Here is a 27,949-nt window from a genome sequence, read left to right as displayed (position 1 = left end):
TAATTTCACAAGGTATATTCCATCCTTCAACAATCACCTTAAAATAGATCCTAGTACTAATCCCAAGGCATGGATACAAAAATCCAAAAGGCCAAGGCAAGCCAACATGGCCAAATCAATGCCAAGTTTAAACATTTTAGATTTTTAAATCATAATAAGAGGGAAGGGTGTGCTAAGGCATTAATAAGATGGTTTCGGGTATTAAATAGGCCTCTCATAGTTGTTTGGGAGCCTTGAAAAACACCTACATATATTATCTTGTCGCTTTGAAAAATAGTATGTGAAGGTCAAATTTGAAGGCTATAATACATAAAATAAGACCAATTTCTGATATTTTGGGACTCGGTGTCGAAAACTCACAGGATGGTAGAGGATGCATCGTAGGGTTATATAATGTTGTTTGAAACCATATGAGATCACTAGTTGATTACATAAAAGTTTGTAAGGGCATTGAGTCAATGAAAGGAGACATGTACATAAAATAACTGTTTAAAGGCAAAATGTACAATTCCAAACATCCAAATGCCATCCCGGAGTGTCGTAGAATCTATGAGAAGCACTTTAATCTCTTTTTCTTTTCGGTTTCAAAATAGATTTTGTTAAAACAGAAATATATATAATATATATATGTAAGTTTTATGAAAATAGACCTAATTGCATAAGGAAACCTTTTTTTTTTTTGACAAACATTAGGAAACCTATTATAATAAGGGTACAAACTATTTTCTAAATTTGCGACAAATATTATGTTTCTATTTTTTTTTTGGTAATGGTATATGTATCCCTAACGGCTATATATAAAAGCATTAAATATACTTTTGAAAATGGTATAAAATTAGGAATTCAAGGCAAAATCACGCGTAAATAAGTGTAATTAATATTTATACAAAGTATATTTTTTTATTTCCTAACTTTATACGATTTTGTAGTGTACTTAATGCTTATATGTAGCCCTAAGTGCTATGTATATTATTTATTTATTTATTTTAGTGTTTGTCACTTCAACAATTGTTAGGCATGTGTATTTGGGTTTATCACTATATAGGGCGTGTTCGTCGCTAGCTTTTGAGTAGCTTTTAGGTAGCTTTTAGTGGTTTGACCAAGTCAAATCACTACTTGAGAAAAAATGTGGGTGTTTGGCAAAGTAGTGGTTAAGATATCTTTTAGTGGTGAAGGTAGCTTTTATGAAAAGTTAGAAAAATTAGCTTTTGAAATTGGAGGTAGCTTTTGAGGTAGCTGTTGAAAATTTAATCTATAGTTTTAAAAATAAAATGTTGATTTTTATATATAACAGCTAGTCAACCGCTACTTTACCGAACACTTATATGTAAATTATTTATCTTCACAGCTAACAACCTGTTGACAGCTAACAACTACATACACAGCTCACAGCTACCTCCACGGCTACAGCTACCTTCACAGCTATATTTTGCCGAACATGCCCATAATCTACATAAGAGTTGCAACACATAAAGCATTGAACGTGAATAGACTCGAGGAGTACAAGTTTTTTCACTCACTTAAGATGTACTTTTGTTTATGAATTGCAGTGGTGGTCCGTGGTCATGCCTAAGCAAATGAGGATGGATATTGATCCCAAAATAGTGGTCGTCGTATAAAGCTACTACAAAAAGCGTAAAGATTGAAACTTGTGATGCTCTGCATTCAACAATATGTAATGTTATGATTTCACAAGGTATATTCCATCCTTAAAAAATAACCCTAAAATAGATCCTAGTACTCATGCCAAGGCTGGATACAAAATCCAAAAGGCCAACTCAAGGCCAAGGTAAAACATTTAGGTTTTAAGTCATAATAACAGCGAAGGGTGTGTCAACTGTCAAGGCATGAATGAGATAGTTTCAGGTATCAAATAGGTCTCTCGTAATAATTAAGTAGTTTGGAGTCTCGAAAGTTGGAACACACCTGGATACATTATCTTGTTGGGTCCAAAAATGCTATATAAAAGACTATAATACACAAAATCAGACCAATTTATCATTTTTTTAAAACAATAAGATATACGGGAAGCCACCTCCTATCACAGGAGGAGAACCCCTTTGTTTTATATGTTAATGGATAAGATGAGATTGGTGTTTTAATCACCTCAAACCCTTTCACTAACCAACAAACCACCAAATAAATATTTTTTTCATAAAGTAAACAAAATAAAATCAAGAGCTTCATTGAGGTTTGAACTTGTGGAGATTGAAAGTCGTAGGCAGAGAGATTGATATAGAGGGTTGTCGTGGTCGGCTGTTGATCCAAAAACAACGAACGTGTTTCGGCCATGAAAACGGTGAATTGCCTTTTTTTTTTTTTTTTTTTTTTTGGACCACTACTAAAAAAAATTACTATCCTATATATTTTCTCTATGAATTGATATATCAGTATATCACGTATGTCATGTGACTTATTTTGATTCTAGGTATGGCAACGTAACGTTGCTCCATACTACGGTCTACGAGAAATATTTTATCGATTATAATTATATTATATTCCAACTTAATATACTATTTCCGGTTCAATTTACTCACAATAAAAGGGTATTATTTGTGAGACATAAAATATTCCTTTATTACGAGTAAATTAGACCGGTCGGATATAGTATTTGTTTATACTTGTAGTGTCTTTTATTAGAATGATGATGGTGAAAAAAAATGTGGAACTTGATCGAGGCAAGGGTGCAAGACCAACTCAAGGCAACAAGGCCAAGGAAAGATAACGCATTCACAACTTTTAATTTTGGTCCCACGAACGGGTCTGGTTCAAATATATTTCGTATGACTATTTTAGAGTTTTATTTTAGTCGTATAATATGTGGTACTCAAGTGATACAAGAAATGATTTTTTTTCACTAATTTGGCATTTAGCTATTTAACGATCCAATTAAAATATCGGTAGTCCTTATTACGGGGTTTCTCACTTTCTCCCAGTACTTACATTGTTGATGCGTGCCATCGGTGCATAGGTTATTTATGTTCCGTGCTATACACCAACATCATTATTGTTGATTTGTTCATATATATGGTGCCTTTGTTCGTCAAGTATCCGTGACAATTGGAACCCTGTCTCTTGAACAACAAAAATAACTTTTATTGCAATCGCGTTAATTATTAGTCTATTTCTTGTGTGTACCTAAAGATTTTCGGGAAAAAAAAGGTTGTCATGAAACATAATTGTTATTATTCTAAAATAATTGAGCCTAAAACTTTATTGTAATACAAATAATATAATACATGATAAAAATGTTCAACAATAGTAATTATTATTAAAACAGTGAATCTTAAAGTATTAGAAGATATTAATCATTTAAAATTAAGATGGCCATATTTAGGAACCTTAGTAGGTGTAAACAGACCAAAATGACGCTCAGTTATAGCCCCTGGTTTCTTATCTTCATCAAACATTGCAAACAAATAAGTCTCAATTGCTTGCCCTGGCTTTAAAGGAGTCCCTTGCTTCACATGATTGATCAAATTCCTATAATAAGTCCCGGCATTGTTCACCGTGGCTGCGACTCCCCCGGCTGATGGCCATCCGGTTTCAGACACCACAATCGCCGTGTTAGGTGCACCCACCTTCGCTAGAGCGGCATATATTGAATCAACCATTGCATCAAACAAGTTTTGGTAATTTTTGCCGTTATTCGGATCAGTAACCACTGTCCCCGGGGACATAAATAATGCGTAGTTGAGATTAATATCATGTTGATTACTAATATAAGCAAAGTACGTGTAAATGTTAACTAACAAAGGTGAATTGTTACTTGTTATAAATTTGACTATTGGGGTAATGTATGACGTGTAATTAAATTGTCCGTTTGAGGGTGGATACGTGCTCATCATAATTTCTGTACTAATGGATGTAGAAACCTTAATGGCTCGTAAGTTGTTTGATATCAATGCGTTGTGAACATTTTTCATGGCGGGTAAGACTGATGAGGCAAAATTATAGGACGGATCAACTTCGTTCCCTACAACAATATATTTAATGGATGATGCAAAGGGCACGACGTTGGTCTTGACCCAATGTATTGCCGTTGAGGGGTAACGTGCTAGAGACCGAAGGTTTTCATTAGGGACATCTAGTACGAGTTTAATGCCCGAGCCTTGTAAGGCTTGGAGAGCTGCTATATTTGGACTATAGAGTCTCATTGCTCCTATGCCATTGGATTTGTAGAGGCTCACAACATCTCTCTCACTCGGTAAGTTGTCTCCAATCTTTCCATAGCATACACCAATTTGTGCCTCTACATTATTAAATCGTCATTAAAAATTAGTACAAGTTTGGGAGTAAATGTCATTTAGAGCATCTCTAATTGAGATGATTTAGGATCATATATATGATCACGTAACAAATTAAACTTTTTCATTCACAGCCCTATTAAAATGTAATCCCTCCGTCCCTTAATTACGTGTTTATTTCTAACATTTATTACTCACGTACATAACAAAAAGAAATAGACGCGTAATTAAGGGATAGAGGACTATTGAATACCAATGCAGAAACTAATTCTTCCTAAAAACATGAACATATATCACCTCAAACAACAGTCAAGGAACGAAGAGATCGAAATTTGGCAAGAAACATATACCCGTAAAATGCAGGCTAATCGATAAGAATGTCACAACGAACAGAGTGATGGCAACAGCCATTGGCTTGCTTGGGGATATCAATTATTGATAATTTACTATCAAAGAAAAATGACATCAACTATTTATAATTTGATTTCAAGGAAAATGACGAGATTATTTGATGAAAATATACTCTGATAAGGGGAGAAACTAAATTTAATTAATTTTTTTTGATTTCACAGATCAGAAAACTTCAATTACAGGTCAATCACCAAGTAATTTACAACACAATTATTCATAGACTGATAAGTTTTTTTTTACTCAATTATTAAGCAATTTTGAGTTTCTGAATGTCTGATTATCCCACAAATTACGGGATTTATGCCAAAAAACAAAGCCCAAAAAAAAACAAAAAAAAAAAGACATAAATAGGATATAGATAGTGAATATCCATAATAATAACTCCGTTAATACAAAAAACTATTTTACCCCTTTGTTGCACATAATAATTAACGGAGGTAGTATTTTAGAGGGATTACTAAATTTGTAATTATAATTTAATTTGTTTGTCTTACTGGAGGAAATATTTAGACCAAGCTTTCAGCTAATGCAAATTTAAATTATATTCAGGCTTTGTAGATTTATATGATAATGGTTTCATTTTTACATATTAAACAGCCCCCATAATAATAAAGGGGGTACTGATCAGGAATTCAGGAGTAAAAGAAGCTGAACATTTATATCATGGCTTACATTACAAATTGATTTTGATAAATGAAGTAAAAATTGATATTGTAAGTACTCCTTGTATTCTCTAAACACAACATCTAGTGCATGAGAGCAACAGCAGCCTCTTGAACAAGAGGCTGTGTAACATGCACATAATGCTCGGCCTCTCTCTCAACTTGCTCCCAGCATCGTTTTGCATCCTTTCCTTCTTTCATTTTCTTCACAAATGCCACAAATTTCCTCCAATTGTCAGCTTGGAACAAGTCCGGGTTCATCCTCAGGTATGTGAATGCACACATTTCTCTCTCACCTGAGTTTTCATTCACCTCCAATGCCGAGGCCTTCAAAATCTGCTCGTGTGCATGTTCATCATACCGTGGCAGAGCATTCTCCCCTGCTAATGGAACTTGTGCTTCTTGAGTGGCTGAAACCACTTGCCTCACAAGCTTCTCAGGAGCACATAAGGCATCTTGTGGCTGCTCATGATCACGCATCTCAATGCAAGTGAAGTTGAAAATAGCATTATGGCGCGCCAACATTTGAGCAATAGGAAGGTACCCATCACGATACCTTGTGTTGTAGTACCCAGCTGTCAGCTCAGGGGCGTGGGAGCGGGACCCATAGTGCCAGTGAATACCAGCAATTTTTACTGATATCTTGACGCCTGTGTCCCTAAAGATTTCAGTGGCTGAGGAGAGGATCCTCTCGCCATGATCCAAGAGCATTTGGGAGTACCAAGTGAGGAAGAATTCACCATAGGGGCTGTTCCAGCCTCCACCTTCTTTACGGAAGAACTGAGTGTCTTCTGGCCAATTGTTGTAGTGGCCTGCATCAGTTGGACCTGAATTCCATTCTGGTTTACCAGAAGCTTCTGCGGCAGCTTTTAAGCTGCTAATCATGTACTGCATACCAGCAACCAACCAATTTAGGAACAACGTACACAAATAAAGTTCAGCCCAAAGAGTTTATCAGACTCGTTAGACTACATAAACGAATAAGAGAAAAAAGTATACCTTGTCAAAGCACTGGAAGGCTCCAATTCCAGGAAACTTCCATGTTCCATCTTGTTCCGGATATGAAGGGTATCGTAGCTCACCAGCAGGACCCATCCCTACTTGTATTTCCTGTTACAAGCAGATGTTTTTGTCTTCAGTAAAAACAAGTACAAATTGAGAAGGAAAAAAAAAGGTCTTAATTATTGTTTGGTTGACTCAACTCCAACTCAACCAACAAATTAAGGCTCCTAAAACTTAAAAATGATCTTACCACAATAGTGTCACCAAGGAGGTGATGGAACTGATCTCGGAAAGCACGCATAAAGTCAGAATAGCATTGCACTGGTGTTCGACCCTTCAAGATTGGCAGGGTATCACAACCAAGTGATATATACTCAAAATTTCTTCTGCCCCATTGATCGGTATATGCCAAATCTGGGTCCTTCTGCATTTCTTCCACTGCCCATTTTGGCAAAGGAATTCTGTACACGCAAAAGGCAAAGCAAGACATCAATTACTGAAATCAAACTATGAATAAATCTGACAAAGAATCATGCACAAGTACCATATCTTATGAATTATTCAATCCCTTCTTCCATAAGGAACTTGGTGTACACATTAATCTACCTTCTTCTGCATGATCTATTAACTATTTAGCATGCCCAAAAACAAATCATCTACAGTCCTTAGTTCCTTACAAATGTAAAATAAGTCATTAGCAATATGTTGCATAACTTCTAATCCTTCCAAAAAAAGTAAGTCATTAAATATATAATTCAATCAACATCACAAAACAAACTCTGATGTGAGTATAGCTCATTAAAAAGAGAAGATCCTCCATCCCAAAAAGATAGGACACGCGTTATCATCCTTTAATGATATGATGGAGACTACAGTAAATAAACTCAATTTCGTAAACTGACCTCTAATCAAATCTAGCATACATTTAGTAAACACATCCTTTAAATGATTATGAAATTAAAGAGTCTACACTACATCAAACTTCAATACTAAAAATTGAATAAATTTTAAAGGGAAAGTGAAAGCAACCAACAAACTCAAGAAAAGAAGAAAATCCCAAAGCAATCCACTCCAACTTTTGTCAAGTACCGCAAGATTGTCAATTTGTCATAGACTCTTAATTGACATCAGCCTCACGTGAATTTTGCCAAATTATATAATAATGTCAAGAAAAGTACACTCTTTTTATAGTTCCCTTTTAGCCACAACAAAATAAATTACATAAAAATTGTATGGCTAATAAAGAATCGTTTAATCTACGGCTCCATTGCATTTACACTAACACATCAACAAAAATCTTCCACATATCCAAACTCTTGTAACCAAACAACAAATTATCCATCAACATTAACACTCTCAATCATATATTGACAAATGTGTGGATTGTTCTACCTATCTATCTCCAAAATATTCAAATCGTACTCTTCGTCGGAAGCTTCCAGTGCACTTACGCACAATAAGATAAGGGCTAATAATTTCAAGATAAAATAACATACACAATAATACAAATTAATAAGTTTCGTAGTAGACTTTAGATTAGAAAGTTTAGATAACATAAGTGAAATCGTAGGTGAAGAGAACACAACCTTACTAATGAAGAAAAAAAAAATTCATTACAAACATTGCTTTCAACATTACTAGTTTGAAGTTTGCAATCTTTGACGCGACGCGACACGAACCCAATTAATATTTTTAATAGAAACTCAAACTCAACTTGAGCACAAAACAACCCAAATTAAACTCAGTCTGATATACAGTGTACAACCACACTCCTCCTTAAGCAATCATCTTATTACCTCCGTTTCATATTATTTGCAACGATTTAATATAAAGTAGAGAGAAAAAATGTCTAATAGTTGCAAATAATATGAAACGAAAGTAGGATTTCTTTACACGAATAATTTCATAATTCTGACACATTTAGTGTACTATGTGAAATGTCAATTCATCAACAAATCAAACACAAACTTGATCCAATTATCCCAAAAAATGATAATTGTAGAAAATCTAATCTTAATCTAACGTATTAAAAACAAATATAACAAATCATATTTCATCAATCATAAACATTCCTAAATACAAACACATACATAAACAAACTTAACACCTCGGATGACAAAATTTGATTGAAATCAGATATAATATTTGCAACGATTTGACATGAAATAGAGAGGATGTAGAGAAACATACGAGACGGAGTCGCCGACATTACCGCCACACTGATGAAATGACATAACAGCCTGAACCTTCAACCCATGTTTTTTAGCCATCTCAATCAAATCAACATAACCACCCCAATTATACTCCCCAGGATTATCTCTCTCCACCAAACCCCACCACACATCCATCATTATCCCTTCTACTCCCGCGCTCTTCAACGCTTGTAAACTCGCATTCATCGCTTTCCTCCGATTCACCGTATTATCCATCTTAACACTATCCAACGGCATCATCACGTAAACCGGCACGCCTTTCTCGTGCTTCTCCTTTGATGATATTCTATACTCGTTCTCAACCGCGGTTTCATGTTCCGCAGCAGTCGCAAATGCCTGGCATGCTGCGGTAAGATCCGCTCTTAGAGGAGACCGACATGGGCTCACTGGGGGTGATAGCATGTCGGATAGGTCACCGCTTTGGCGTATCACTTTGCATTTTAACGGCGGTGTTGGAGATTTCCACACCGCCGATGCGTTAAGTGTTGACGATGAATCTCCGGCATTTGTTGCGGTTGTTTCCACCGGAAGTGGTGTTCCTGAGAGTGCTCCGATCTGGTGTGTTAAGCTCATCGCCATTAACGTAGGACTGAATTTAATTCAAATTTGAAGATCTCAAAAAGTAATAAATGTAAATAAATAATTTTGATTTTTCTTTTTTTTTTTGGGATGAAGTAGAGATTGAAAAATGGAAAGTGAAAGTGGGGGGTGTTTAAATAGGAATCTTGATGGGATTTTCGGATAAATAGGTTGGGCGTTGATATGATGACACGTGTTAATAGGGACACGTGGAGAATGGAGATGAGATGGAAGAATCTACGGCTAGGATTTGTGGAAAGCAGGTGAAAATGGAGGAAGGGAGGTGGAGTGGAAGATCGGTTATGAAATGAAAGTAAAACCTGCGTTATTGGAAAAAGGTTGTTTAGTTAGTAAGGTAAAGACACGTGGCCGTTGAATTAGCAGTTTGTGGAGTAAGAAGGAATGTTTGGTTTTGATACAAACATAACTCCTTTTGTTTAAGAATGCAAATCCCCTTGTTGGTCCATATAGGGGCAAGTCTACTACTTTGTATTTCGATTAGTCTGAAACGAAGGGAGTAAGAGAACTCGTAGATATTGTAGATTTGGGTTTTGGAAAAACCAAAAATACAAAACAGTTAAGTCCTAATAGAATGAATTTCGCTAATATGGTGATAAATTGATAATCATTCTTACTATGTACTAATGTACACCTTAATGATTGTTATGATTCAAGATTTATAATGGCTAGCTAACAACTTTTTGCAATCGCGTCTACATGTTGACCTGTAATGATTCTGATCTTCTAAACGATTATTAAACGTCCTTAGGTCATCCTCTTACATGCAGAAAAAGAAATTAATTTCACCAAAACCAGCAAATGTATTCAGATATTCCTCTACTTCAGAAGTGTGTACACTTTCTAAACACAGACTCGTGTCCAAGTGTGTAATAACCTGTTTTAACTGAAAACATATGAACTGTCAAGTGTTCATATGTATTGAGGGTCCAACGCGGATACAGGAGGTGAAATGCACTGCATAACAACATTCAAACAATTGATGTATCAATTGTGATGTTGCATTGCAACATTTAAGAGTGGTGCAGTGGTCCGGGTGAAAAGTGGGAAACACTGCCTTACATAAGGCTCTTCTTACTGATAGCTTTTCCAAGCCCGAAAGCAAAAACAAAACGCTTCTACAATCAGCAAAGTAAAGTACTTACAAAAAGGCATATATCTTAGACCAAGGGGTGTCTGCCTGTCTTATCTCCAACCTTATTATGCACTTCATCAGCTCAATCCTAGAAGACGAAGTTCAACTGTAAGATTTACATTTACACATGTAAGGAGCGATTGCATACGCAAAACCAAAAAAGATTCAGCAATTTGGCATAGTTCAATATGTATGCAATGCGAAACTTATGTAAGCCAGAAAGTTTTGCTTTAGTTTCATGAAATTATGACAACATTCAAATCATACATGAATTTGCTGGCGAAAAATACATCCAGCAAAAGGATCAAAACATAACAAAATTATAAACAGACATATCATGAATCAAGCATAAAGCACCATATATGCTCCATTACATGGTAGAGCATAAACATATCAAGTTATCAACATAACATAAATTGGTGAAAAGGAGCAGTTCGACGACCTTAATGATCGTAACATGGCCTGACTGCTCAACCTCATCAAGAACATTGCAGAATTAGTGATTCCTTAGTCACTGCCATATAGCAAAGGCCAAAACGAAGGATGGTTTAAGGTTAATTACACATGAATACATGATGCAATTTACAAGCTTAAAGAACTGAGTTCTTCAGATCACAATGATCAAATCATGCCACACCCTGTAACTCTAGAATTCTATGGAGTGTAATACAGGATTAACCATGTTGATGCAATGTTGATTAACAAACTGTGCTCATATAAGCTCAACCCAAACACCTTAACAGAGTTCAATTCACATTAATTATACTAAAAACAATTGACATGGACCCTAATAAAAGTATTCAAGGTCCAACATTCTAAGTGTCTGTCTGTCTGTCTGACATAGTTCAAGACCCATGATTCTAGTGGCCTAGTGGGTCTAATGACTTCTAGATTTTCAGGGCCCAATAACTGTGTATTGGGCCTTGATCATTGTGGTATTGGGCCTTGATAAGGCCAAATTTAATGAGGGACAATATCACACTACTACCGCACTAGTACACTACCCATGATGTGTGCATATGGCTATTTGTCAATTGTCATCATGTAATTACGTTGTACTTAGTATTAGATATTTGGATGTAGAGAATTCATGAAAATAAAATTCTGCAACTCCATTGTTTGTGTAGTGTAAAAAATATTTACTCCACGTCCCTTTCATTGATAGAAAAATGGTCTCTAGTATTCCGCATCTTTTTTAAAGCTCATGTCTCGACTACCGACCTATGAGAATATGCTATAGGAATTGTCCCTTTTACCCACATTTTAATTCTCATTACATACTCGAATTCAAAACCAAGCTCTTTTAGGTCCCTTAACTGTAACTTAAATCATCGACCTTGGAGTAACTTGATCACGAACTCTAACTAATATATCCTTCTTTCACGCAAATACGCAATAATATTTTTACACTTTTAACCTTATTATGCTAGTAGTATTTAGAGATACTTTTAAGTACTATCATATTAGTTAGGGCCTGTTCTCATTGACTGAATTGAACTGAACTGAACTGAATTTCAACGTAAGAGAACAGACCCTTAATATGTATTAATACTGATAACCACAACTCAATAACTTCATTTGATTGGTACATTCAAACCTACTCGATCACAACCTTTATCGATCCCAAACCAACATCACCACAAACAGCTCAAAAACAGACTACAATCATTAAATCACGTATCAATATTCAACAAATCAAAATACATAATGCACCCACCAAAACGAATGAAGATAGTATTTGATTGTTTCAAGTAGACCCATAACAAATTGACAACTCTCAACAATAAGAAAGAATTAGATAGTAGATGAAGCCATAAATAGCAAGAATGTGAAAACCACATTCAATTTAATTTTTATTTTGTAGCGGTGTAACAAATTCATACTCCTTCCCTCTACCTAAAAACAGCGTTGTTTGCATTAAATTCTCTCTCCACTTGCCACCCATATATCACATTACGTGTGTTTTTAAACCTTTTTAACTCACTGCTCTCTTTCTCTCTCTAAAAAACTTATGTAAATTAGAATTTGTACTACTAGTTCTAGTGCAAAACATCAAAGACTAGTATACTTCAACTACACCACATTATCATAATTAATACATTATTATCACTATTAATGTTATATCACATCATACAAAAGAAAACTAGTGTTACATTGTTGGCAGTTGGACTCTTAGGAGTTAAGTCTTATAAGTTATATGATCGTATACTACATACTTAGCTATTCTTTTGAGAGGGTTTATATGAGCAGCTATGTATAATAATAATAATAGTAATCGTAATAGTAATAGTAGTATGGAGATCGAGGCAGCAACAGCATTAGCAACAAATGAACCAGGTGGTTCACACAGGAATTACAAAAACGCCGTCTATGAAGACGACGATGATTCGGAGACAAGCGGTGGAGGAAGCGGTGGTATTGGTGGTGCAGCAGTGGCGTATCTAGTATGGGAAGACCTAACGGTGGTGCTACCAAGTTTTGGGAATAAGCCAACAAAGAGGATACTTCAAGGGATAAATGGTTATGCTGAGCCTGGTAGGATTATGGCTATTATGGGTCCTTCTGGTTCTGGCAAATCTACTCTTCTTGATTCATTGGCAGGTTTTTCTTTCTTATCTTCCTACTTCACTTGATTATTTTTTTTTCTCATCACTCGAATATAATTGATGTAAGCGATATTCAATCTCACAGATTGCCAAACTAGAAGATTAAACCAGCTAAAATAACTTTATCTGCAATTTTTATCTATTTTTTAAAACATATATATGCTCAATAAACAATAAAAATATTACAAACTATGTAAAAACATTCATTAAAAAACTCAAAAGGAAACAAGGAAATAGGTGTTATAAGAGCAATTATTATATGGTAGGATTTGGGAAACCACTATAATAATTCACCATTTGTGTTTAGGAGTTAGATCTATAAATAAATTGAATATTCAACTTTGTGATTTAATTATTATCTTTTTGATGGGTATTTTAAGAGTTAATGTTAGATGATTAGCCAATTGTTTGTCCATAATGATAATAGTAATATTGAAGATTTGAATCTTTTTTAACTTTATTAACTCTATCAATTTTTTTGCTTAAGTTCAAAAGGAAGAGACATTGATTGTGTGCTTAAAATAGGAATAAGTACATGAACAAATCATATGCAAATAAATTGATAAAGAAAAGAAACCCCAAAAATGGGTTTTGGAAATCTTGTATTCTAGGTGTATAGTGTTTTTACATTTATGTCTCAATTTAAAGCATCATTTCCTTCTTGAGAAGGTAATTTTTTTTTTTTTTTTTTTTTTTGTGGAGCTTCATTTTGATGTATTCACATTTTTATCTTTTCTTGAATTTGGGTGACTAATCTTAACGTTAAGTGGTCCTTTTGTAAACAATAAATCAAATCATTAAAGAGCACATGTTGATTAATTATTTGGTGCAATTTTTAGAGGTATATCTAGATTGCATTGAATGGACCATTTTGGTGGACCATATCCAAAATTAAGAGCAATTAACTCAATTTTGGTCACAAAATATAACAATCTACTCTTTATTCTAAAGAATAACTATATAAATTTCGTAATACGCCTATAAAAACGAAACAGCTGGAATATAACGAGTGTAGTCAAGATATGAGTACTAATCTCGTCTACATACAACTGGTGGAATTTTAAGCATCCTAAATTAAAGGAGTGCACCAGCCCGGGAAACAAGAGCATTAAGATCTATCTAACTGCAAAAAAGGGACATTTCTCTTTCTCTCTTAAATAAGTTGTAAAGAGATAACTGAACTTCAACTACCCTCCATAAACTCAGTTTTAATGCTTCCACCAAACTCACTGCCAGCTTCATTAACAGCTAACCAATGTAGGGTATGCCAAAAACTTAGAATTTTTTCTCTAAATTTGTGTCCATTTTACTGCTCAACTTTGAGCTTCAGCAGTTAATGTGTCCCATACAAGTCAATTGTAACTCAAATGGTGGTTGAAAATTTATACAGTACTCCCTTTGTTCTGCAATATTTGACCATTTAACGATGTTTTAAATTAAATATAGTGCAATATTATTTGTTTGGTTAAGATAATAATGCGATATTACTTGTCAGTTTTTAAGTGTCGGTGCAGAAACTAGCACCTTAAAACTTGATAGTAGGAGGGAGAGATTATGTATTAAAGATAATTAAGTATTGGATATTAAGCAAATTCATGGATCACTCATTTACATGGTTGATTTGTTGAATGTAAATTCATAATCATAACAAGGAATTCGGCTATGTTTGGCCACACTAGCTTAAAACAGAGCTAAACTGACAGTAAGGAATTAAGGGAAGATAATAGTTCAGTAGTATAAAAAAGAACACAGCTTTCTAAAACTTAAATTAACATGTAAGCTAAGATGCAAGAATTGAATTACGAAGTTGGAGTTTTATTGCTTACCAGCAAATCTGCTTTGTATATACAAGTTTGATAGCATCTGGTTTCTCCGACTGTCCCTTCTGCAGGCAGACTCTCAGCAAATGTTGTCATGACCGGAAATATTCTACTCAATGGCAAGAAGAAAGGACTGCAATATGGTGGAGTGGTAAGTAGTTAATATGAAATTTTGGACATAAAATACATAAATATACAACGAAAGAATAAACTTGTTGACTTAACTGTAACTTCAGGCATATGTGACGCAAGAAAATGTACTCCTTGGAACTCTAACAGTAAGAGAGACACTCACTTATTCAGCATATTTGAGGCTTCCACCAAACTTGGCGAAAGAAGAGATCGAAGGGATTGTAGAAGGGGCCATAATGGAAATGGGTCTCCAAGAGTGTGCAGATACGATAATTGGCAATTGGCATCTGAGGGGCATAAGTGGTGGAGAGCAAAAGAGATTAAGCATTGCCCTTGAAATACTCACACGACCTCGTCTCTTGTTTCTTGATGAGCCAACCACTGGGCTTGATAGTGCTTCAGCTTTCTTTGTAGTCCAGGCCCTTAGGAGTGTGGCACGAGATGGGGGTAGGACAGTCGTTTCTTCAATTCACCAGCCTAGCAGTGAAGTTTTCACTTTGTTTGATGACCTTTGCCTACTGTCTTCTGGTGAACTGGTCTACTTTGGCGATGCTAAAAAGGGTGTTCTGGTATGGAAATGAACACGAATACTATGTTAAATGCAAAAAATTAATATTGATTTCTATTCTAGATTTATAAAGATAAAAAAATATATAATCTATAATTAACAATTACAGTTCTTTGCACAAGCTGGATTCCCATGCCCAAGTAAAAGGAATCCCTCAGACCATTTTCTGCGCTGTATCAACTCAGACTTTGATAAGGTTACAGCTACACTGAAGGGATCCTACCAAGCCCGAGTATGTGCACAAATTAAGATCATGTTATCCTAAGATTTTCAAACTAAATTATTTCTCAATCTAATATTGTTTTTCCCCTTTTCCTTGTCCAATTTCTGCAGCAAATCACAACGTTATCAGATCCTATGATGGAAATGGAAACAGCACAGATAAAAGCAATGCTTATTGAGAAGTATAGGCGGTCAGAGTATGCAGAACGGACCCGAGCAAGGATCCAAGAAATAACATCAATTGTAAGCATCCTAGACACAAGCTTGCTAAGTCAATGTAATCTAAAATTCATCTAAACATGAAAGTAAAAAAGAAAAGGAAAAAAAAAAAAAAAAAAACCCTGCAACTTTTGTCAATCCTAAATGATAACCATCTATTTGCAGGCAGGACTACCAACAGAAGCACCAAAGGGTAGCCAAGCCAGCTGGTGGAAGCAGTTAACTACACTGACTAGGAGGTCTTTTGTAAATATGTCCCGAGACATCGGATACTATTGGCTACGGATAGTTGTCTACATTGTAGTATCTATATGTGTGGGTACCATCTATTATGATGTTGGCACTGGTTACAGTGCAATCTTGGCCAGAGGAGCGTGTGGTGGATTCGTATCAGGTTTCATGACTTTTATGTCTATTGGAGGTTTTCCATCCTTCATCGAAGAAATGAAGGCAAGCATTGAATTCTAAATTCTTAGGAAAGGACTGTTGTTTTAAATCACGATGCCATGAGTCTAAGTTTCTTTCTATTGCAGATCTTTTATCGCGAGAGGCTCAGTGGGTACTATGGAGTTGTAGTTTATATTCTATCAAACTTTCTCTCTTCATTCCCATACCTGGTAGCAATAGCAACAGCTTCAGGGACTATAACTTGGTACATGGTGAAATTCCGTCCAGAATTCTCTCACTACGTATACTACTGCCTCAGTCTTTTTGCAAGCATTTCAGCAGTAGAGAGCTGTATGATGGTGGTGGCTTCACTAGTTCCCAACTTTTTAATGGGACTCGTCACAGGGGCTGGAGTCATTGTAAGACGAACTAATTGTTTCATGACTAATCTTCACGTACTTACAATACAAGTCTTTTCTGATCACAAATTGTTATTATGCAGGGAATAATGATGATGACCTCAGGCTTTTTCCGTCTACTACCTGATCTTCCTAAGGTGTTTTGGCGCTATCCTATTTCATACCTTAGTTTTGGATCCTGGGCAATACAGGTAATAATTATCAATGTATGCTACTATGCATGCCAAATTATACTAAAGAGTAAACATAAGTTACACTTTTAACACATATTAATGTTGGCACTAAGTTCAGATCATTTAACAAGCAGGTTAGAGGGTTCAAAAATCATACCACCTTCATATTAAATGTAGACTTTCACTAATTCAAAGTTTGGTATATGCAGGGTGGATACAAAAACGATCTTGTTGGTCTCACGTTTGATCCACTTATACCTGGTGATCCCAAATTAACAGGAAGTTATATTGTCACAAAAATGTTTGGGGTTCCCTTGGACCGGTCCAAGTGGTGGGACTTGGGTGGAATTTTCCTGCTCATCTTAACTTACAGGCTACTCTTTTTGGTTGTCTTCAAGATCAGAGAGAAAGCAACACCAATGTTTCAGACATTTTACAGAAAGAAGACTCTGAACCATCTAAAGAAGAGACCCTCTTTCAGGAGGACAGCTTTTCCTTCCAGGAGATATCAACCTCAATATCCATTGTCATATCAAGAAGGGCTTAGTTCTCCAATCCCCTAGAAGAAGCTATAGTAAATTTTTCAAGTGTATCTACAGTGTCAATTCCGTAAGCTTATTGTTCATAGGAGAGTTCTATCATTGTGCATTTTACCTATGATTTACATCCCTCAAGACCTTCAACACAAAGATGGTGTTAGGCCCATTGGAGCAAATTTCAAATTGAAGAGCAGTACGAATTATCCTAATATATAGGAAACAAATCAAGTTACAAAGTTTTTCTGTAACAGAAATGCAACTCTATACAGAATACATGTTGAACCAAGAAGACACGTGATGTAGAAGAAAGATTGTTTGTTTTTATAGGTCACGGACAATTATAGGCTTATAGCCATTCACTGATATATGAATATGATCCAAATAATATTCCATGTCCCCAGGCTCTTCCCTCTCAACCTCTCTTTTGCACACTTGCACCATCTACTTTATACAGCAACACAGAATCAACCAATAATGATGCTCTGATTGTAAAAAATAAGCTAGTTTTACAGAGTTACAGACTACGGTACAGAAGCAGTGTCAGCCATCATAGATCATGAAAGAGTTGAAAGACACATTGACAAGAAATGAATAGTTAGATAGTATCATCAACAGTTCCAACACTTACAATACTTCCTAATGGATAAAATCTCATTTTGATGAGATTTTTATTGAAAAATGGGGAAGGAAAAAATGAGTATGCTGAACTAGTATTATGCAGAGAACAAGGGTGAGATTGAGATACCATGGAAACATAAGCTCTCGACAATAAAATTTTGCTGTGTATAGTGGACAGAGTTTAAAATAATTATTGGCAAAGGTCCTAGCAACTAACACGGCAAAAGAGGGAAGGTAAAATATAGTCACATACTTATATGTTGAACACTTGCAAAAGCCCTTCCCATAGCATCTAAGCAGAAAGTATGAGAGATTTTTAGATATTTTTAGCAGTTAGGGCGAAAGGGAGCAGGCAAGTTATAAAAAAAATTCACCCATTGGCCCTTGTTGTCATTCCAGGAATGCCAGAAGGGATGTAAACCCAGTGCAGGACAATCAGAGGATTAGGATTAATAACAACTTCAGTTAAAATGCAACAATTGGTAAAATGTCTAGTTATGGTCATTGATGCATATTAGAGAAACATATTCGATTAAAATACTACAGCAAAAAGATTAGTTAAAAACCAAATTAGAAAACTAAAATAATTCTTACCTTGGTGACCATCATCCTCAAATCAGCCGCATTGGCTACGTTGCAGTCAGAGTGAATTTCCTTCATGCTGAGTTCACTTTATCTCATGGAAGCCTGCCTGAAGATGATAAGAAGAACGCCATGAATTATACAGTTGAGTCACCTGAGAAATGTTAAAATGTCTGACATTCTGCAGGTGCAGGTACTAGTGTGCTACACCTGCCAGTAAGAGGTAGCATCATTGTAAAGATAATAATAAAAGACAGCCATATCACACTAGATACAAAATAGATACAAAATAGAAAACTGAAAACTGAAGTAGATACAAAATAGATACAAAATAGATACATTCAATTAATATTTTCAATTGAAGTAGATACAAAATAGTCAAGGTCCATGCAGATACTCAGGCAATCAATTTTATACTTCAATGGTGTAAAATCAAAATAGAAAACTGAAAAAACACACACTTGTGATAGCTCTAAAGCATCAGATTTCAACCGATAGTATTAGAAATAGCATTCATCACTTCACAAACAAACTTTCCCAAATAAAACTTTAAGTGAAATCATAGATACTTCAAAGTAACAGCATAGCAGGAATGAGAAATCATCAAACAAAAAGAATAAAGATGAACTTTTTTGCTTAGAATGCAACGAATAAAAATAACCATTTGTATTCACCAAGAGAACATATCAGATAAATCATTAATCATAGTACAAATTCATTCTCTGTAGCATGAGGGCACTCCTAGGAGGATTATCTTTTTTTCTTTCAAAGCAAATAAGCAAAGAAAAGGACAAGGATCCCTAGCACCAGATATTTCATACAACACTATAAGAAAACATCCTACTGCTTGTCCTCATCTAATACACCATTTTCAACTCGATTGTCAAATCCATGATACGGAACTTCGATCATGGGCTTTGGAACCGGACGGCCTTCAAATTTCGTGGGAAAAAATTCAAAATCAGGACCAAAGTTGAACTTCACCACACAATTGGGTTGATTAGGAAGGGTATACATTGATGCAGCGGGGAAGTAGCGTCCACCAAAAAGATCTTTAAAAGCAACTCCCTGACAAATGCCATTCTTATAGAAGGATATTTCACTTCCTGCATTGCAAATTGGATAAGGAAAAATTCTTAATTACAATCAACATAAATGTTTGTTAGTAGATCACAATATCTTACAGATAAACTCAACAGAATAAAAGACACAAAGGCATTATAATTCCAATAGTCCAATTGCCACATTTCACATACATACATACACAACTATGAAAAGGAACAAAATTACAGTCCTCTAGACCTGAGAAAAAGATGGTTCAAGACTTCAAACTGACAATTCACATCATATTTGGGTTATGAGTTATGATACATATGGTTATCATTTAGGTTATTTTGGGTCAAGTAAGATTTGGAGTCTGCAGCTAGTCAGTTTCTGCAGAAAATTCAATTAATTATTTTCAGGTCAGATTGGATCAATTTCAGGAGGGTCAAAATTCAGGTGCCTTGCTTCTGGTGTACTAAGGTTCCAAGAATTCAAATTATATGATCTAGTAATGTTATCCTACTAGGTCTAGTACAGCCCTACAAGTGTACAACTTGAGAGTATTAGTCCTACTATACTTCTCAGTAATCAGTTAATCACCCTATCAAAGGTAGCAAGCCTCCTAGGCTCCTAATACTCCGTCAAGTTGATTTATATTCACAACTTTTCCTTCTCACACATGCAAGCAATTGCTGTTCATTGCATAACTCAGATATGTAATAGAAGTTCTCATATCCTAAGACTCTATGAGAAGATGCTGCATACATAATAAAATTCAGCCTTAGTGACCAAAATACACATATCATCCATCAACCAACAGAAGCTTCCCTTTAGCTTGTCAACCACCCAATACTCCTCTAGAAACACTTTCTTCAATAGGATTTCAAAGTCACCATAATCTGACACATTTGGCCATTTGCCTACTCATGACATTGGCATCTAACTATGTCTTCTTTCTTTCCACAACATCCCGCCCAAAAACAAGATCAATCTTTATCATGAAAGTCAACAGCATGATATGAAAACCATCAGAGCACATCCAATAAGAGACTTAACATCCACATAACCACAACCTTCCATGAAATAGATACAAGATACACATGCTAAATTTCCTTGCATCAGCTTCATATCTTTAGCAAACATGATCTAAACTAAAAATATCAGAAGCTTAACATCTTCTGTGAGACATGATGTTGTGTACTAAAGCCTTTGGGTGGAGAATCTCGTGGGGATCAATAATAATTGAGACCAGAGCTTGCTGGTAAAGAATAATGATACACATAGATGCCAAAGGCCAACTTTTTACGATCCAAGTTAGGTGGGAATCACTCATCATGTATACTTGTTGGATTCATTGTTCCAACTAGGCAGAAAACATAATGCTGTTTACAAGTATGTTGCCACGGTTAAGGTTCTTAGGTAGTCACCAATCGTCATAAATTGGAGGTAAAGCTAACCCATATTGAGGAAAGCGGGTTATTAAGTGAAACTAGGATGCAGCTATGTTAACATACCTGTTTTGTTTGTTATAACATACATTAAACATATGCCTTATTGCTTTGGTGGAAGTACTCAACAAACTGATGCACTAAAGTTCAATCACTAGTATAAGTTGTTAACTAAGTATTGGAATTAAACTTTGACTCAAACTACAATAGCAACCCCCCTTTGCATTACTTGAAAGCAAAGTAAAACAGCATTCGAATTCGCACAAACATCATTACCACTTCATTTTAACCTACACTTTGCACAAACACAATCATAACATAACCCCAAAATGTTGCTTAAACAAAACCGACCAACAAACAAGATATCTATACTTATAAACTTTTGCAGGCTAATAAACAAGAACAACAAAAGTTGGACAGGAAAAAAGCAACTCACCGGGAATGATCTTTGGGGGATCCTCCTTCGGGTCCGGGGCACAAACATACTTCTGCCCCTTATACCAAATTAATTGAGGCGGTTTCGGAGCATACAAATTCCCTTCAGGCAAATTGATATAAAACCCAATAACATCACCTTCTTTATACCCTTCATCCCCATACTTTTCCCTCAATGCCTTATGTATCTTACTCCCATCAATATCCCTATATCCGAAACTATTCGCGTCGTACCCCACCGGAGCTTGCAAGTCCCCTTTCTCCGTCGACCACCCCAACCGTGTATGCCCTGTCTCTCCTAAACTAACCAACTTAATCTCAAAATACCAAGCGCCATCACTCACCCCTCTCGTCGCCCTCACCATTCTATACCCTTTACAACTCCCGGCACTCATTCGATCCTCGCTCAATTCCACCTTTTCTGCCTTATAAACCTTGGAAAGACATATCTTCGATTCAGGGGAATCATCATTCTTATCAGGAAACCTCGGAATCGGAGTGATCAACACAGTATCTTCCGATTTCGGGGGAACGGCATTGTGATTGTGATTACTGTTATTGTTGTTGTTCTTAGACTTCTTCTTCCCTTTCCTCGACGTCGTCTTCGTCCACACATTGTTCCCCTTGCTCTTCTTCTTCGACGATTTCTTGATACTCCCACCTCCATTCCCACTAACCGGTGTCGATTTCATCGCAGATTGTGAATCCAAATCCAATTGTTCAATTTCAAAATTGGAAAGCGATTTCTGCTTCTTCGAAGGTGGGTCTAATTCTTCTTCATCTTCCCCCAAACCTAATGATTTCTTTTCCGGGTTTTGCTCATCTTCAGATATTGATTCAGAAGAAATATCTTCCGACCCTAAAGTTTCGGACTTCAACGCCAATTGGGTCGAATTCTCCGCCGATTCCACAGCCATTGACTCGGGCTGTAATTCGGGTTCAATTGTAGCGATTTTCGGGCTTGAAGGTGGATTTGGGTTAGGGTTTGGAACAACAATGTCGTTGTTTTCAATTGTACTGAGTTCATCAGTGTGGTTTGTAGTAGATTCAGGAATTGGGTCGTTTTGATTTGGGGAAATTTGAGGTGGGTTGTTTTCTGGTTCTTCATCTTCATCGTCTTTGTAAGTATTTTGCAAAGTATCCATTGTAGAGGAGAGAGAGAGGGAGCGAGAAAAGGGGAAGATAATTTAGGGTTTATGGAATTGCGAGGGAAAATTAAAAGAGGGGTGATTTACTGATTTAAGGGTTTATCGAAGTGTTAAATTGTTAATCTAACGGTAGAAGTTAAAGACAAAAAAAAGCTTTTGCAAGCGAGATTTAATTTGAACATGATGCTAAATATCTTTTTAAAATTAAGGGTGGTGTTTGGTAAATAGCTTATTTGAATAAAATTAACTTATTTGAAATTACAAAATTTATCAATTTTTCAAATACAGTATCGGTCAAATGAATCAAATTACAAGAATAATATAAATTCGAAATCAAATTACAAGAATAATACAAATTCGAATGCAATATTTCAGTGTGCAATATTTACTCAATGATCATAGGTTGTATGAAAGCATTCTTTATTTGAATCAATGAATTATGACTAGTGATATACCTAAACGTTTTATATGCAATTTTTTTATTACTAGATATAATATTCTTAGATTGACTATGTATCTCGGAGTTTTGTTACATTTTTATAGCATGGAGGTGGCTAAATTGCCAATTTAATATACTACCTCCATTAATTATTATGTGCAATTTTAGAATATTTTATAACTCACAAATAATATTTCAAAGTTGCACATAATAATTAATGGAGGTAGTATATGGTCTCTAACTTAGCCCACGGGCTATAATAAAGAGTAGGAAAAAGCCCATTAAATTCAAGAGTAACCCAATTATGGGATACATCAAAGCTCTAAAATATTATTTTATCCTAAATTTGATGAAGACACGACTTTTTTAATAGTGATAAGATAAGCAAAAATATCAGATTAGATTTTACGGAAATATATCCATATTTTGTCAGAATTCCTAACACCACTACATCTTTGTAACCATTCTTTTGAGAGAAAAAACTATTTTTTAAATACAACCAATGGAATAGACTCTTTCACAAAAAAATTGAGAAAATTATTGTTAAACTACAACGTAACATGATGAACCAAAACAAAACAAAGAGCCAAAGTCGTTGTGTTATAAAGTTAACCTTGGAGTCAGGCAAAGACCTAGAAGCTCAACCTAGATCCCGGAGACTAAGACTTGGTCGGCGAATGCATACATACGTCGTGGTGTGGATTGACCCGGCTCAAAAGCTTTTCACCCGGATTGATAAGCACGGTGGTTCAAACCCTAATTGGAACTCAAGTTCCACTTTTGAGTGAAGAACCGGATGAAAAAAGTATAAGATAAACATAGAAATATATTCCGTTGCAGTCGGGTTAATGATGAAAAATCGGCTCATTGGTACAACCTCCTTAGAGGTTCAGGCCATGCCCGATGATGAACAACCTGCAGGTTATGTTTGCAACCTAACTAGAAGTTAAACGGCAGGTTATGTTTGCAACCTAGCTAGAAGTTAAACGTCCGGCAGTTAAGGGCGAGGCTGAGGCCGAGGCGGGACTAGTGCATGGTGGGTGGATCAACACCAGGGTTAACGTGACCCCTTACCAAAAACTGCCTCCGCCACCTAAGAGGAAGAAACCTAAATATGATTCTGGTGATGATATTGTTATGGGTATGTTGGGTTTATCTTTCATTACGTTTTAAATTAATCAATCTCATGTTTAGTTGTTTTCTTAAGTTAGATATATTAGCTTGTTTTGTGGTACGTCCTACAAGTGTACAACATTATGTATGTATTAAGGTTTTATATTTACAAGTGAAGTTTTGATCATCTTTAATTTAATGATTCATTATTAGTAATTTAGTATCAGTAGAGAGAATTTTGTCTAATACATGAAAATATTTACGGGGTATTTCTTAAAATTGAGCTTGATCGATCTTCTATATTTATTAATGTATGGATAACAAAATAATTAAAAGTCAGAGTATGTTCTCTTCAACTTATTTTCAATTTAGCTGTTCAGTTAATGAGAACAAGCCCTAATCGAGGCTACTACATATATAATAATTGGTTTTTAATCTCAAACCTTTAGGTACCATATACAAAGTATATAGGGTTGAGATAAACCCCTTTAATATAGGTTGTACATAGAAAGTTTTATTTGCTAAATTAATGCACTGTGTATTGGAATATTGGTGTTTTTTTTTTATTTTGGGTTTTTTTTTTTTTTGTGTGATGCTGCTGCTGCTACTGCTACTGTGATGGCTATGGGTGAGATAACTTTATCTTTGAGGACTATGTTCTAATTAATCGATCTTATGTTTAGTTATTTTCTTAATTAGATTTTATTATATTAAACTCAACTGATTTTCTTTCTCAATGTAATGTTAGTTGTCCAACTTATTGCTTTATAATTCTTAAATTAGATATCTTACTAGCTTGTTTTTGTGCTACGTACGTAACTACGTACAACATTATATATATTAAGGTTTATATTTAAGGAGGGAAGCTTTGATCATGCATCTTTAATATAATAAGTCATTATTATTAGCAACAAAAAAAATAGGTCTAAATGTTCAAAATTGTTTATTACTTAAAAATAGACTCGAGCGATCTTCAGTGATTATATTTTTCAATGTACATGTGTACGGATAACCAGAAAATAAATGTAAACAGACACAATAATTGAATTTTAATCTCAACCCGACCTTTAAATAGAAGTATTATTAAGGGTTTTTTCACTTTCTCCCATTAATTTTGCCTCTATAGTCAATAGTCTCAATACACTACTTGTTGAGTTGTATTGAAACTATTGATATAAAACTATGTGTATGTAAATACAAGTGATGCCTTTAATTCACTCTCTTTCTGATTTAAAAAGTGTTTCAATTCTCTAAACACGTAATTGAAGCACTTATTTAATACGCAGGAAGTTTTTTTAAAACAAAAACACCCAAGGGAGTACCTTCCTTGATATCTTGTCCGAAATTAAGTGGTTTTTACGTCAACATTTTGGTTTATTCACTTAGCAAGTCTTTTTCTATTTTTAGGAATTTTACTTTCGGTTCTAGTCATTTAGGCGGAAACCACCATATTATTAAGAAAGTGTTTAGTGTATGGTGTTGAATAATTGGAATGGTCTATTTCAATAATAGTCGTTTTTTGTTTGATTTTTTATTTTTACAAAATTTGGAGGCAAGTCAATTGTGGAGTCTCTTTTGTTTATGTGAGAAAAGTCAATAACAATTCTTTGGTCAATAATTGGAGTTTGGTGGGGCCGTGGGGGGAACAAGTTACAGATGATTTTTTATTTTTATTTTTTTCCTTGAGGGAAGAGTTGAATTTGTAAATACAAGTAATATGCTTTGTATTTATATATATATATATATATATATATATATATATATATATATATATATATATATATATATAAAATACTAAGGGATTGAATCTGTCAAATTAATAAAGTTATATGGTGTCATGTAAAATTCTCTTATTTTAAAACAAATAGTAAAACTTGAAAAAAAATATATATTGATTGAACTTCTATAATATACTCTCGAAAGTCTTGATATACCAAGTGCAATAAAAACTAAAATAAATTCATAAATCTATTATTATCTTGATAATGTTAAAATCATAAAGACGTGGAGGGAGAAAAATAAATTTTGCCTTCAGAAAAAGCATTCTCATTTTTTTAATAAGTCGGTAGCTTGTCCAAAAAAAAAAAAAAAACTTTTGTACGTAGTTTGAGTGTCATATTAAATAATTTACTCATATAATTTTTTTTTTAATTGCTAGCCAGTTGTGGTAATATAATTTTTGTAAAAAATTATTAATTATATTCCAATAAATATAGGATATTAGTGAAGGTTGGCATCGTAGCATGGGACATACCAATAAAATTCCCATATATGCCTGTCAAATTGAGCTCAAATTCCCGATTTCCATTCACGGTATGTTATGAAATATTTCTTTCCTATCATATAACAAGATATATTCTATCTTAACAATGACGGTTTCTTATGTATTTATTAAACGCGGGTTTGGGCCGCACCGCAAACCAAGAGAAAGAGTCCACTTCACAAATTTGAGGAGGTTTCATCCCAAAACCATATGGCAATAAGAGGAGTAGCCCCTTAGCCTTATAAAGTGTTTAATTCTCTCTTCTTCAACCAATGTGAGACACTTACATATGACGACACTTGAGAGGTTTATTCTTCAACAGTATTCGTATTACAATTGGTTGATGGAAATATGAATAATACGATGATATTTATAGCAAACCATACAAAGGTATAGATTTAAAATCAAAAGATAGTACAAAAAAATACAATGAAATATCTTATTTTCTTATGTATAAATGGAATGATGAGTGAAAGGAGTTGATATATAGATGGAATAATGCAAGTGAAAGGAATTATGTTGATATAGATGGAATATTGTTCAAGCTTTTGTCTTTCAGTTAATTTTTTTATATCAATTACAGTATTTAAGTTATTATTAATCAGGTCTTGGTCTTATGATAAAAACTAAAGGCTTGTACCGTTACTTGTACTGGTTTTTTTATTTAAAAAAAACATAGCCTTTTATGGTATCAGTTAAACTTTTTAAATTTTTTATAAAATTCATTGTTGTTTTCTACAGCATTAGTAAAGCTTTCAAATATAGTTTATAGATGTGATACATGGCATTAGAATCAGCTCGTCTTACTGTTATGTGTGGCTGGCCCGGTCAGATATGACCACTTATAAAATAACAAAGTAATCCCTATAACATTAATCAATTAACTCTTGTAATACTGACAAAGCAATCTCCATAACACTGATCAAGTAACCCTATAACACTGACAAAGTAACCCCTTTGACACTGACCAAGTAATCCCTATTACACTAACGAAATAAACCCTTTGATAGCTGATCACACCGTGAGGTCAGCCATATATAAGATTTTATGCATGAGAATATAAGATAAAATAAGGATTAAAAAAAACCTACGGCCTTGTTTGGGAGAAAGCTGAAGCTGATTAAGTTAGCTGATTTTGACTACCTGATTTTATTAACTGATTTGACTAACTTATTGTGTTAGCTGATTGTATAAAAGTGTTTGGTAAATACCTGATTACTTAAAGTTGTTTGAGTTTGCAAAATGACCAATAAGGACATTAGCATATTTAACTTTGAAGAAGTAGTTATTTCATAAATGATATATGTATTTATTGTTAACAAATTTACATGGTAGATATAATTGGGCATATAATTTTATCAATGATATTATGAGATAATTTTTGTACATAATTCATTTTATGAAGTTGTAAGATCATTTTTTATATTTTTTTTTTTTTTTGAAAGAAGATCATTTTTTATATGAACATTGCAAGGATAATTTTATATTAACAATAGTGAATGCAGAA

The 27,949-nt window shown here is 34.6% G+C and overlaps 4 protein-coding genes across 4 annotated transcripts; 1 reads left to right on the top strand and 3 right to left on the bottom strand.

Moving 5' to 3' along the window:
- Positions 1 to 3,298: 3,298 nt before the first annotated feature.
- On the bottom strand, positions 3,299 to 5,070 carry LOC110696198 (glucan endo-1,3-beta-glucosidase-like). The gene is made up of 2 exons (XM_021873482.1): positions 4,598 to 5,070; positions 3,299 to 4,252 (listed from the first exon to the last, which is right to left on the bottom strand). Exons 1-2 carry the CDS (start codon positions 4,656 to 4,658, stop codon positions 3,309 to 3,311), a joined length of 1,005 nt encoding a protein of 334 aa, XP_021729174.1. The 5' UTR covers positions 4,659 to 5,070; the 3' UTR covers positions 3,299 to 3,308.
- A 112-nt stretch (positions 5,071 to 5,182) lies between these two features.
- On the bottom strand, positions 5,183 to 9,114 carry LOC110696059 (beta-amylase 1, chloroplastic-like). The gene is made up of 4 exons (XM_021873329.1): positions 8,513 to 9,114; positions 6,573 to 6,783; positions 6,320 to 6,430; positions 5,183 to 6,208 (listed from the first exon to the last, which is right to left on the bottom strand). The coding sequence occupies exons 1-4, from the start codon at positions 9,112 to 9,114 to the stop codon at positions 5,405 to 5,407; spliced, it is 1,728 nt and encodes a 575-aa protein (XP_021729021.1). The 3' UTR covers positions 5,183 to 5,404.
- Positions 9,115 to 12,214: 3,100 nt separating this feature from the next.
- LOC110696058 (ABC transporter G family member 15-like) lies at positions 12,215 to 17,768 on the top strand. Its single transcript, XM_021873327.1, has 9 exons — positions 12,215 to 12,868; positions 14,765 to 14,844; positions 14,930 to 15,394; positions 15,503 to 15,625; positions 15,727 to 15,858; positions 16,000 to 16,284; positions 16,368 to 16,640; positions 16,724 to 16,831; positions 17,023 to 17,768. Exons 1-9 carry the CDS (start codon positions 12,520 to 12,522, stop codon positions 17,374 to 17,376), a joined length of 2,169 nt encoding a protein of 722 aa, XP_021729019.1. The 5' UTR covers positions 12,215 to 12,519; the 3' UTR covers positions 17,377 to 17,768.
- A 1,424-nt stretch (positions 17,769 to 19,192) lies between these two features.
- On the bottom strand, positions 19,193 to 22,742 carry LOC110696057 (protein TRAUCO-like). The gene is made up of 2 exons (XM_021873326.1): positions 21,481 to 22,742; positions 19,193 to 19,658 (listed from the first exon to the last, which is right to left on the bottom strand). Exons 1-2 carry the CDS (start codon positions 22,622 to 22,624, stop codon positions 19,393 to 19,395), a joined length of 1,410 nt encoding a protein of 469 aa, XP_021729018.1. The 5' UTR covers positions 22,625 to 22,742; the 3' UTR covers positions 19,193 to 19,392.
- Positions 22,743 to 27,949: the final 5,207 nt, after the last annotated feature.

The sequence above is a fragment of the Chenopodium quinoa genome, unplaced genomic scaffold, assembly GCF_001683475.1.
Source record: "Chenopodium quinoa cultivar QQ74 unplaced genomic scaffold, ASM168347v1, whole genome shotgun sequence".
Lineage (NCBI taxonomy): Eukaryota > Viridiplantae > Streptophyta > Magnoliopsida > Caryophyllales > Amaranthaceae > Chenopodium > Chenopodium quinoa.
Note: the sequence above shows the minus strand (reverse complement) of the source record. Positions and strands in the feature narration are given on the sequence as shown.